At 39.6% G+C, this 11,980-nt stretch overlaps 1 protein-coding gene and 1 long non-coding RNA gene across 3 annotated transcripts in view; both read left to right on the forward strand.

The window, feature by feature from the left end:
• The first annotated feature begins 3,175 nt into the window (after positions 1 to 3,175).
• Positions 3,176 to 5,865, forward strand: LOC123976004. 2 transcript variants are annotated; one of them, XR_006826211.1, is made up of 3 exons: positions 3,176 to 3,312; positions 4,716 to 4,842; positions 5,763 to 5,865. It is a non-coding gene; the product is annotated as an uncharacterized LOC123976004 (long non-coding RNA). The 2 variants fall into 2 exon arrangements; XR_006826210.1 differs by lacking the exon at positions 3,176 to 3,312 and adding an exon at positions 3,671 to 3,791.
• A 2,446-nt stretch (positions 5,866 to 8,311) lies between these two features.
• aste1b (asteroid homolog 1b) overlaps positions 8,312 to 11,980 on the forward strand; it is a 10,015-nt gene continuing 6,346 nt past the window's right edge. Inside the window, exons 1-2 of the mRNA XM_046059155.1 lie at positions 8,312 to 8,386; positions 8,504 to 8,581. Of these exons, the coding sequence (XP_045915111.1) occupies positions 8,312 to 8,386; positions 8,504 to 8,581 (153 nt within the window). The remainder of the gene's footprint in view (positions 8,387 to 8,503; positions 8,582 to 11,980) is intronic.

Consider the following 11,980-nt stretch of genomic DNA (forward strand, 5'->3'; position numbering starts at 1 on the left):
AAATCTGAGTCCATACCTCATATCCTCACTCTCAACGACAGAAGAGTGGGGTACTGTCTGAGGAGCTGGCAGAGTGAGCGAGGGAAATATAGAGAAAGGGACAGTCACAAGAGGGAGAGAGAGAGAGAGAGTGTGATGGGATTCAGGGGATGGACAGACATGGTTGAACATTGAAGAGAGGGAGCTGAAGAGTGGTGGAGATAGAGAGAAACAGAAAAATGTTCACTAATGCACAGCCAAACAGAGCAGAACAAAATTACATCCGCACCATCCCATACACAGAAACACACACACATATCTGGCATGATAAAAACACACCAGTACATATGTCCTGTCTTTAAACTCTCGCTCATCCTATATAGCGATTGATTTAATTCCAGTATTTGGTATTTTTTCGCAGGCAGGTTGGGTTAGTTTTCAGACTGTGTGGGAGCAAAGGAGAATTGTTTTCTTTTTGTGCAGCATGAACAGATGGATCTTACTGAGAACCAGAATGGAAGAATAGCACACCGTAGTCGACGCCAGGTTCTGTGTGTGCATGTGTTTGTGCATGTTGTGCTCAGGCCACGTCGGTTTTTCCATCCTGTTCCTGCGTTGAACAGCGAGGGGTGTACAGGATGTCCAAATCCCCTCCAGTGTATTCCCTGTGTGTGTCAGTGAGTGTGTGTCCAATGTTGCAGCATCCACTCTTGGGCAAAGAAAATGGTGCTCATTAAACTGTATCTGCATCCAGAAAGCCTATACAATATGTGTGGCAAACGATGAGCAGGTAGCAGAGTGTAGTCTTCTCAGAGCAGCAGCTTTTCATCATCCACTGTAGGCTGGATGATGAAATCTCTTGAATCAAACTATTTCCTACTGTTACACTCTGTATGTAGTTCTGAAGATCAGCATAGACTAAATGCTTAATGTGTAAAAAAAATAAAATAAAATTGATTTGCTTACTTGTAGAACAATGTTTACATGTTATGAAAGTTCTGATTATTTCAGTTTGAGTCCTGGATGGCACTTGACAGAGAATGTGTATTGTGTATTTCAAATTTTTAGCATACTAGAAATATGTGAATCTGTGTGTTTACCTCCACTCACTGAAGTTACTGCTGTCGGGACGTGTCACCACCTCACATCTAGCTGTGTAAAGACAAAGTAAATTACTTGCATGTTCAAAATTCTCTCAAATGCCATGATAGGAAAAGTTCTTCTTCCTGTTATTAAACTATTCTTGTGTTATTAAAAGATCATCAAAGAGTTATGTTTTAGAAACAGATTCTTAGCTCTGTAATTTCAATGTAATGAAATAGCAAGGGAAGCAGAACCTGGAACTGCGGGTAATATAGCAGGGTGACTGCCATGTGAGCCCCGTTGAAGAGCTTCTGGAGGCTGGTGTTGTCCTCAGTGGTAGGGTGGTTATAACTCTGACTGGGTGGTTCTGCAGCTGAGGCTGGTTAGTTGGAGTCTCTCTCTTTCCCTGAAGACCCCTCCATGTTTGCTTTTCCTACCCACATCTCTCAGTTTTAGGGCAGGATTTATATCCTGTTCTTATTTTACATGCTAACAACAGAATCTTGTTCTTGTCCTCATTTTAACTCAGATGTTATGTTGCTGCATGCTGCTGAGAGTTGGGAGAACGGAGACACCGGAGTTGAAAAATCTATGAATTCTACATGTCACTATGAGAGTTTAGAGTTGAACATAGACCAAAAGCTTCGGTGTGATGATAACAATAGGGGGCGTCAATCTGCATAGATGCAGAAAACAAACTCAGGGTGCTTTAACAAAGGGAGCAGTGCTGCCACTGGGTGGTGACAAAGTGTTTCTTACCTTTCCTACTGCACTGCTGAAGGTCATCAGACAAATGGCACATCCTGCGTCATTTCCTATGCAAATGGTGAAATAACCACAAGCATGAGCACCTAACAAAAACAAAGCTGGCTGATCACTTTATGTGAAGTGGTGGTCATTCCATAAGGTACCACTGGAGCATGACTTCATGAAAGGTACTATAATCAGAGGATGTTAAAAATGTTTTCCTGAATGTTGATGTTTAGTTTTTGAATTCTAGTTAAAATGATATTTACCAGCAAAGCAACAGTGTTCATAGAATGCTGACTTTATATTATATTTACAAATAGGGCATCATGAACAATATAACTAGTAAGTCAAAACTGACCTGAAGATGCAATTTAATAGAGGTGATTATTTTTAACTTTAAATTTTTAAGAATGAAACTGAAAGAGTCACTGCATCAGTTTTTCCACCAAGGCACATTAAGTGCGTATAAGCTTACAGCATTTGCATAACAAATGTATATTTTGTGTATTCAAAACCTGCATCTTATATAACACACTGTATTATACTTTACTTATTATTATTATACTTTATACTAAATTATACTATATTATGCTCCTTATGTATATAAGGAGAGCCACTTGTCAGCACTTTTGTGATTAAAAACTGGCAATGGAAATGATATATATATATATTATATAAATACATTTGAAGTACTGTCTTAATGTTGAGGTACTTAACTTGAGTAATTCCATTTTATGATACTTTATACTTCTACTCCGAAAATACATTTTTGGAGGAAAATGTTTCTACTCCACTACATGTATTTGACAGCTTCACTTACTAGTTACTTTGCAGAATCTGATAATCAAAACAAAATCAACACAATTAACAAATAATTTATGATTTGACTTGAGATGACTTTAAGTTAAGCTAATCTGCAGTATATCAAGTATTTTAAATTGGGCCTGTCTTTACCAGCTGCAACATTAAAGTTATGCCGACACATTTATGCATCAATAATTATAATCCAAAAATATGTTACATAATATCATGAATGTATGAGTAGGCTTTTACTTTGTGGTAATATTTTGATGCTAGTTGTTGTGTACTTTTACTTAAGTAACATTTTAAATGTCCTACTTTTACTTGTATGAAGTATTTCTACACTGTCATAGGCTATTGCTATTTTACTAAAGTAAAGGATTTACTTCCTCCACCACTGTTAAAAACTGAAAAATGTCAGCATTCAGTTATTGTTTTTGAATTGTTGCTATGTGCTGAACCGCACCCCTTCAGGCAGCCGTACAGGAAAGGCTAAGACACATAAAACTGAAAGTAAACACTAAAACTTCTGAATGATACACCTGTTCCCAGAATACACAGGTGAAGACAGGTGAGATAGTGAGGAAGATAACTATTATTGTATATTTGGGGAAATTCTCAGTGTGCTTTTTTTTTATATAGATGTTTTCAATTACAGTCATGTTGACATCTCAACATTTTAGTAGAGGCTCAAAAAAGGTCAGTTGAAAAAATGTTTTTCATATAATAACAATTTAATCTTCTGCCGTAATTTTAACTAAAATGTTATGTTGATGTATCGTGCTGAGAGTTAGGACAGCAGAGACAGCAGAGGGGAAAAACCTTTGAATCCTAGACATCAGTTTGTGAGTTTAGAGACTGTTAATTGACCAGAACCTTATTCTGTGTAAGGCGATAATAGGGGGCATTTGTCTGCTACAGTAAATAAACTTAAGGTGCTTTGACAAAGACAACAGTGTTGTCACTAGGTGGTGACAAAGCTTATGAATGTGTCTTAACGTTCCTGGTCCACTGGTGAATGTAATCAGACAAATTACACTTTCTGGTAGGCGTGAGCCCACAACTGAAACCAAACACAAGCCTTCAGCTTAAACATCACTCACACACACACACATTAAATCTGAACAACTGTTCTGACCGCTGTCGAGAGACAAGAAATTGAGGATGGCTTTGGTTGTGTAAGTAATTTTACCTTTAACAATAGGTGGTTCTGTTTTTAGGTGGTTGAGTGATAAAGAGACAATGAGTTTATTTTTAAGCAGCATTACATTTGCTTTTATCCAACATATATAACATACAAGCATCAACAGAGTATCAAATACAGCACGATCTACAATTGACAATACATACTAGTAAGAGCTAATAGCACATATCACATCAATGGTGTAAATACCTAGGGAAAGAAGTAAGAGTTAACAAAAAAGTGCTATCAATACAAGATAACTGTAAAGGGACAAAAGAAGAAGAGCTTTGGAAGTGCATGTTAGAGGTTAAGAGTTAGACGTGTTGAAGTGTTCTCGGAAGAGATGAGTTTTCAAGAGCTTCTTGAAGTTAGAGGGGGACAGCCTGTTCTGATGGTGTGTGGTAGCTCGTTCCACCATCGTGGTGTCACAGATAAGAAATGCCGGGACTGGGATTGCTTTGTGTGAAGGGATGGCAGAGCCAGGCGGCGTTCGTTGAAGGAGCGTAGTGGCCGAGAAGGGTGGGTTGCCAACAGTGCATACATTAGATATTTAAACAAACTAAGTTACATTCCCATGAGGTTAAAGCTTTAATAGTTGTTATATCATTTTAGTGCTGTAATTTTATTTTATTTCATTTCATGGCCTCGTTTAACTGATTTAGTCTACAGCCACAGTGTAATATTTAGCAGGTAAGATGTTCAACTTACTAAGATTTGAGGATTAGTACAAAACACAAAGTACAGTTCAGGTAGATGTCATTAGTTTTGGGATATTTGTTCATTTACTAAAGTACAAATAAAAACTATAACCTGATGATGATGTAAGATGAAAAGTCAGAGGATTACTAAAGTTATAACAATTTCGGGGGACACGCTACACTAAGTACAGATGCTGACTGGTTCTCATTACCTTTTTTAGGGAAGGACTTTATTGCACAGCTGCTGGTTTCGGATGTACGAGCCTGGCTTTAACCCCAACTGGTTTACTCATAGTAGTAGCTGCATTAGTGGTGATAGCGGGATTGTTCTTGTACTTTGCACATAAGGTAAGTGATTCACCAGTCTCTCCAAAAGAAAGTAAGGAATAAACTGCCCTATATTTAAATGTTAAATTTAAACATTAAAGAGGTCATAATATGCTTTTTGGATTTTTCCCTCTCCTTTAATGAGTTATATACCTTTTTTGTGCATGTAATAGATTTGCAAAGTGAAAGTCCAGCCCAAAGGGAGTTCCCATCTCCCACAGAAAACACTGCTCTAAATTGCCTGAATACAGCTCGTTTGTAGTCCAGCCTTTTCCCTTTGTTCTCTGTGACGTCACAGCAAAATGCGCGTCATAATGCTTGCCTAGTGACTAGTCCGACATGCCCTCAGAAACACTGGTCGAAAAACACTCTGCAGCACACAATGACAAGACGTCTGCCTGCTGCCTCTCCTTTCCCTTCCAAACATTAGCTGCCCTCCAGGCAGTCAATGGACATAAAGTAGTTACCGTGATGTAGAGACAGTGCACAGTTAAAACTTTATGGATGAAAGATGCATCTTTTACAGATTAATAACTCACCACTCTGAAACAAGAGTTTCTGTCTATGTTGCTAAGCGGGTGAGGGGAACATATACAGCTCAACCATTAGCCGTGTCTCCTACGGACTGGCTAATAGTCCTTAACTCGGTACTGCGCATGTGCAACTTCCAACAAAGATCTTGTAGAGGCAAGATGCATCACTCCATAGCTAAAACAAAGCATTCAACACACAGGGTGAAAAGAGGAGCTGCAGCAATGCGCAGTATGACAAAAAATATGGTGTTTTTTGAAAATGAAACCTTGTAAACCTGTTCTGGTACAACCCCTAAATAAGATTTTGAACCTGGAGATTAGCATAATATGACCTTTAAAGCATAATATCCTTTCACAATATCAGTATCAAGTGTCAATAATCCCCCCCTTTTCAATTTTTCTTTGTAGAACAAGAAAAATAAGAACTGACTGATGAGTTCATTCCCCTGGAGTTGACTGCAAAAGATCAATGGAATCGTAACTCCACAATAAAAACAAAGATGGCTGATAATCTGTGGTTTTGAAGTACATTTTTGTGTTGACTCCCATCCTACACCTTCTGTTGGAAAGTAACCTACAGATGTTTATAGCACACAATCTTATGCTTTTTCAGCATCCAATGAAATATATGCAATTGAAGTATACAATTACTGAAGAGAACAAAATATATCAAGTAGACACCTTATGTTATCTGATGAGATATTTTACTAATAAATCCCATCAGATCAGGACGAATAAGAGATGTGAACACTTTGTCAATTCTATAAATCTAAGCTGATTTAGCTGATTGATGTGAACAGTCACATGGATCCTTATCCTTCCTAAAAATAAGGTAATAATGGCTTGTGATCTGCGATGAACTGGCGACCTGTTCAGCGTGCACCCTGCCTTTCGCACAATGTCAGCTGGGATTGGCTCCAGCCCCCCGCGACCCTGTACGCAGGATGAGCAGTAGATAATGGATGGATGGATGGATGGCTTGTGATAAAGAAGGGAGCAGTTTTCCTTTTCTTAAAGCTTCCGCAAACATCTGCATCATCAGGTGTATAAGTTCAGCCATGTAGCATTTAAAGAACCCCTGGCAATTTACCAGAAGCTAATATCTTTATTATATTTTCCCACCCTCTCTTGGAAAATGTTTTTTAGATGTTAAATAAATTACAGTCAAATTGACATCTCAATATTTCAGTAGATGCTCATCAAAACTTGTGGTGTCGTAAGAAACTTTACCATACACTATATACTATAGTTCAATACAATGGTATACCATAGTTGTACCATGGTACCTCAGATATAACCATGATACATACCACAGTACATTAGATACAACCATGATACATACCACAGTACCTTAGATACAACCATGGTACATTCTGCAGTACCTCAGAGATAACCATGGTACATTCTGCAGTACCTCAGATTTTACCTTGGTTCCTCAAATATAACTATGGGATCATGATAATTATTCCCATTGGTATTGTGAAATACAAAAACACTGTACCCACACAAGTATAGTAACTGACTGAAGGGGGCGCATGGCCCATTGTGTTAGCTAACAAGTAGTTTTACTTTTGATACTTTAAGTATACACAAAAAATCCTCCTAGTCAAAGAATTATACTTTATTTTATCACATGTGCATATTAGTTTGCACCATGGTAGGCCTACTGTCAAAAAACTACAGAACCTTACATGTACTATGGTACTGTCAAAGAAACCATGGAACCAGTACCATAGTAGTATCATAGTATGAATATCATAACACCACCATGGTACTCATACCAAAATGGCTTACAGCTAAAAAAACAACTTCAGTGTTTCCCACATATAGACTTTACTTGGGCGGGCTGCCCAGGTACATTTGGCAACCCAATTTCAGTATTTTGCTGAGAAACACAGAGAGAGATGTTTTCTGTTACAAAACACAGACACAGACCAAGCACGGACCAGGTAAAGTAACGGTGAACAGTGAACACACCAGTGCAGATGTCATTCTGAACCACTGAAATAAGGTGGAGAGTAACAATGAATCTGAAAGAGTCTGCCTAAAGGGGTGTGGTTCAGCACATACTTACATTTTGAACCAATGGCATCAGTAAAGAATACTCACACATGCCATTGGGAGCTCCACGGTGTCGAGGGGCCATTGCCTGGGAATTTCCTCCACCAGGCATCATCCGGTTGGGCATGGACTGGCCTGAAGGAGGAGGCAGGGCTAAAATGTAATGAGAAAACTCTAGGTGTCAAAGCATAGATTTCATTGCATGTAAACATTTGTTTTTGTGTCCTAAAAAAATTAATCTGATTTGTGGGTGTGTCATTTCTTAGAATGTGTTTGATTTTTAGTTTGTGTGTGTGTGTGTGTGTGTGTGTGTGTGTGTGTGTGTGTGTGTGTGGTCACTTCTGGATGCTTCTGGATATAGACCAAATAAACAAATGTCAAAAGCTAGAGCATCAAAGCTTTTTGACAATTTAGGTTTAGGAATTTAAGTGAATACTACAGAGGGACTTTAATGTGCAAACACAGAGTCAGTAGATGATGAAGAGGTTTCATTATTCTTGGTTTGGGCAATCTTCACTCACTGCCTTCTTCTCACGGTCAATGATGGTCTCCTGCTCCTCAAAGTGCTTCAACTTGATCTCCAGCATCTTCATCTGGGTCTGCACCAGCAGAGCCACCAGGGACTTGATCTTCCTCTCTTCTACTGCCGCCAAGTGCTGCAAATACATGTGGCTAAGATGGAAGAAGTTAGAAGAAATGAGAGTAAGTGCATGGGACAGTTCAGAAGGAAGGAAATTGGAGGTAAATGTAACGGGGTAGACCTGTATCAGCCAATTTTGAGTGCAGTGGTAGCGTGAGGGGTGAGCACTTAGAGCGAGTGTGCATTTGGTGGTTGTGGTTTCGCACTTGGGTTAATTGCATGGGTATGGACTAATGGCAGACAGGTGTGCTTGGGCATGACATCCATCTGCAAACTATTTAACCAGCCACACACTAGGCTCAAGAGTCTTCTGTTTGTCTCCTGTGTGCAGGTACAGAGTGATTTTGACTGTCTTCTTCCCTGGGGGTAGCTTTTGTTATGTGGGCTGGTGGTAGTGTCTGATGTGTCTAATGTTGTTCACAGTCTTCTGTTTGTTTCCTGTGTGCAGTGTGTGGGTGTGCTGAGGCTGCTGATTCTTTGCAAGAGTGTGGTACACGGCTGGGTCGTGGTCTGGGGAGCTGCCAGTGTAGCGCCACCGCTACTTAGTAGAGTTACCAGAGGCCCAAGCAGTGAGGCTACAACCAACCAGCCTGTGACCAACAGCAGACCCGTTCCTGTTGTGTTTGGCTTCGCCCACGCAGGAAGACGAAGTTGAGCACACCCAGCCATGACGAACTGCAGTTCCGTTTAACTAACAGTTTCCCCCATTTGAACTCTCTTTTTAACTATCTTAGCCTCAGTCTTGTTTTAACCCTTTGCATGTCTATTTTATACAAATAAATTTGGAGGTTATATTTTGTACAGCGTGTTCTATTGTTGCCTGCTTATTTTATACGCTGGTTGGTCAATTGGGGAACTAGTTTGGGGGTGTTACAACTTCATAGTAAAATACAATGCATAAGAAAATTTAAATACAAATAGAAAACAAAAAACATAAACTCTCCTTTAACTAAAGCCTGCTTGAGTTGCTTTTTAAAAGAATTGACAGAATTCAGATAACGTAGAAAGGGAGGCAATGCATTCCACAGCCTAGGTGCCACTGCTTGGAATGATCGATTTTCCCCCCCCCCTGGTTTTAAAATGAGTGTGGGGAACCACTAACAGCCTCTTACCTGATGACCTCAGACCACGGGTCCGAAGGAACTTGACCGTGCAGGGCTCTAAAAGTAAGAACCAGGATTTTTAATTGAATTCTATACTGGACTGGTAACCAGTGAAGTGATGCTAAAGCAGGTGTGATGTGCGCTCTATTGTTAATGTGAGTTAAAAGCCTCGCAGCAGAGTTCTGACCAGCCTGGAGACGGTAAAGCTCCTTCTTGCTCAAACAAGTAAAAAGTCAGTAATCTATGCGAGAGGAAATAAAAACATGAATGATCATCTCCAACTCACCCATTGACACCAGTGTTCTTAATTTGGAAATATTTCTTAGTTGGAATGAACAATTTCTGACTAATTGTTTAGAGTGGTATTCCAAGGACCTCGCAGAATCAAAAACAACACCTAAACTCCTAAGTCAGCAATATGCTCTTTAATCTGAGGTATTGTACTTTCAGGGGCAATAATTAGTTTTTCTGTTTTCTCTGAGTTCAGAAGCAGGACGTTGTCACAAAACCACTGTTTGATACTGGTCAAGCAGTTAATTAAAGAAGACAATTTATGGAACTCAGTTTCCTTAAACAAGCAGTACAATGTCATCCGCATACAGATGGTAAGATATGTCACTGATCTGACTAATTATCTGTCCAAGAGGAAATATATACGAAAGGAACAGGATGGGTCCCAAGACAGAACCCTGAGGTACCCCACAGACAACCCTGCAGTTTCAGACATGATCTGATTTACATAAACACTACAACTTCTACCAGAATGGTAGGATGAAAACCATTTTAACACTGATCCAGACATCCCAACCAGATCATGGAGTCTATTTATTATAATATTATGATCAGCACTATCAAAAGCAAATGAAAGGTCCAAGAGAACCAAAACTATGTATTCCTTAGAGTTAGCTGACATCAGAACTTTGGCTGTGTTCGAAACGGAAGGCAGTTGCCTCGTTGCCTCTCTACCGTAATAGACAGCTGCCTCAGAAGGCATCACTTTCAAGTGAAGGCAGCTAACTAGCTATTGAAAAGCCAAACGGCTAACAGACGCCTCAGAAATCATAATAAACAAACTTGGTTGGTTACATTCACGGGCTGATATGATACTTCAGTGTTTAGTTCTCGCTAGCTTTTCAAAAATCGAAGCGAGAAAACTACTAAAAACCTTTAAAAACGTATATTTGTGTACAAATTGTCCGCCATCTTGAACAGTTTTCGAAAGCTACAGTGGCCGCAGCTGCGCTGCTTTATGGGTAATAGTGAGCATCAATGCTGCCTTCAAAACTGGCCGTAACTGGGGCAGCTTGAAGGCATCGCAGGAGACAGGAAGAGATCGTTTGAGCGGCGGTTTCAAACAGCCCTCGATGCCTCGCTGTCCTGTTAGACACCTTCTTTAAGTAATGCAGTTTCTGTGGGATGCATTTTACATAAACCAATTTTTAAGGACAGGCTTAACAACAGCATGTTTAAAAAAACAAGGAACAACACCAGTTAAAAGTGAAGTATTAAGCAACTCTACAATACAGGGGTCAATAGAATCAAACAAATAGCACGTAGGGAGAACATCCATAGGACAAGATTAGGGTTTCAATGTATGTAGTAGAGAGGTGATGTCATGTAATGTGACAGGTTTAAAAGAGGACCAAGAATGAGCAGGTCACATGCAGAGTTCTGAGAAAGTGATGGTGAGATGTTTGCCCTGACATCTCTGTTCTTATTTACAAAGAAGTGAAGGAATTCATTACAGTCCGATTTAGGAGACACAGGATTGTGCTTATTTTAGGATATAAGCTGAGAAAAGAAGTGAGTTCTCAGAATTCTCAGCATCTTGTTTAAGGTAACCCTATAGTTCTCTCAGATGGTTTCTTCAAGTTTAGAAGATTTTTCAAGACGTTGAAAAATCTGGTGCCATTTTATCTAAAATAGCTAAGCACTGATTATTAAAAGACTGGATAAAAACATCTGCATCACATCAGTGAACACGGGTCAAACAAGGCAGAGAACCTCTGATCATCAGCATCATGATTGATAATCTGCCTTTGGACCCTAATTCTCAGGGACGGAGGATCCAGAGGAGACCCACCTTCATAAAAGTTATTAGCAAACATGTAAGGAGCCTAGCTAATGAGGATAGCTATGTTAACGTTAGAATACAGCTGTCGAAGTTAGCACGTATACATAGCTTGTGGTCAAGAGGTGCGTTCGAGAGGACTGTGGCTGACTTTTGCTGACTTGAAAGTCTGTGAGCTGCAGGCGACTGCAGGGGTCGGGTATGAAAACAGTAGCCTGTAGCCATGCAAGCCCAACTTACCACACATCTCCACAAACACACATTCACTACTTATGCTACATTTGTGTACAGATGGTGAAATAATATAAGCAGTAGGCCTACCGTATGTAACAGCAAGGGCATCACTTTGGGTTGAAAAGAGGTGGTGATATAAGGTTTGAGAATAGGGGTGTGATGAAAGACTTTGGTCACGAGTACAAGAGCAAAAGACACTATTTATAAGAAGTATTTGATGAGGTTTTAAGATTTTAAGCATTAAACTCTTAATCTCCTGCTTAGTTTTTTTTAAGAGTACACGTAGCCTACAAGAAGACCAGGGGTCTCCGTCTTACCGATTCCAGCAACATCCATGATCACAGAACATTGCAGAAAAATGTCTACGCACACACTGCTCTCAACATTGGAATACACATGAATAAAAACATTACTCACTAGCCAACTTATTTCTGCTCTCCTTGCCTTTCCTTCTAATATTTCCACATAAGCACTGAACATACACCTCTGCTGCAAACACAGAGGCTCGCCCTTTTTC

This window comes from Micropterus dolomieu, linkage group LG09, assembly GCF_021292245.1.
Source record: "Micropterus dolomieu isolate WLL.071019.BEF.003 ecotype Adirondacks linkage group LG09, ASM2129224v1, whole genome shotgun sequence".
Lineage (NCBI taxonomy): Eukaryota > Metazoa > Chordata > Actinopteri > Centrarchiformes > Centrarchidae > Micropterus > Micropterus dolomieu.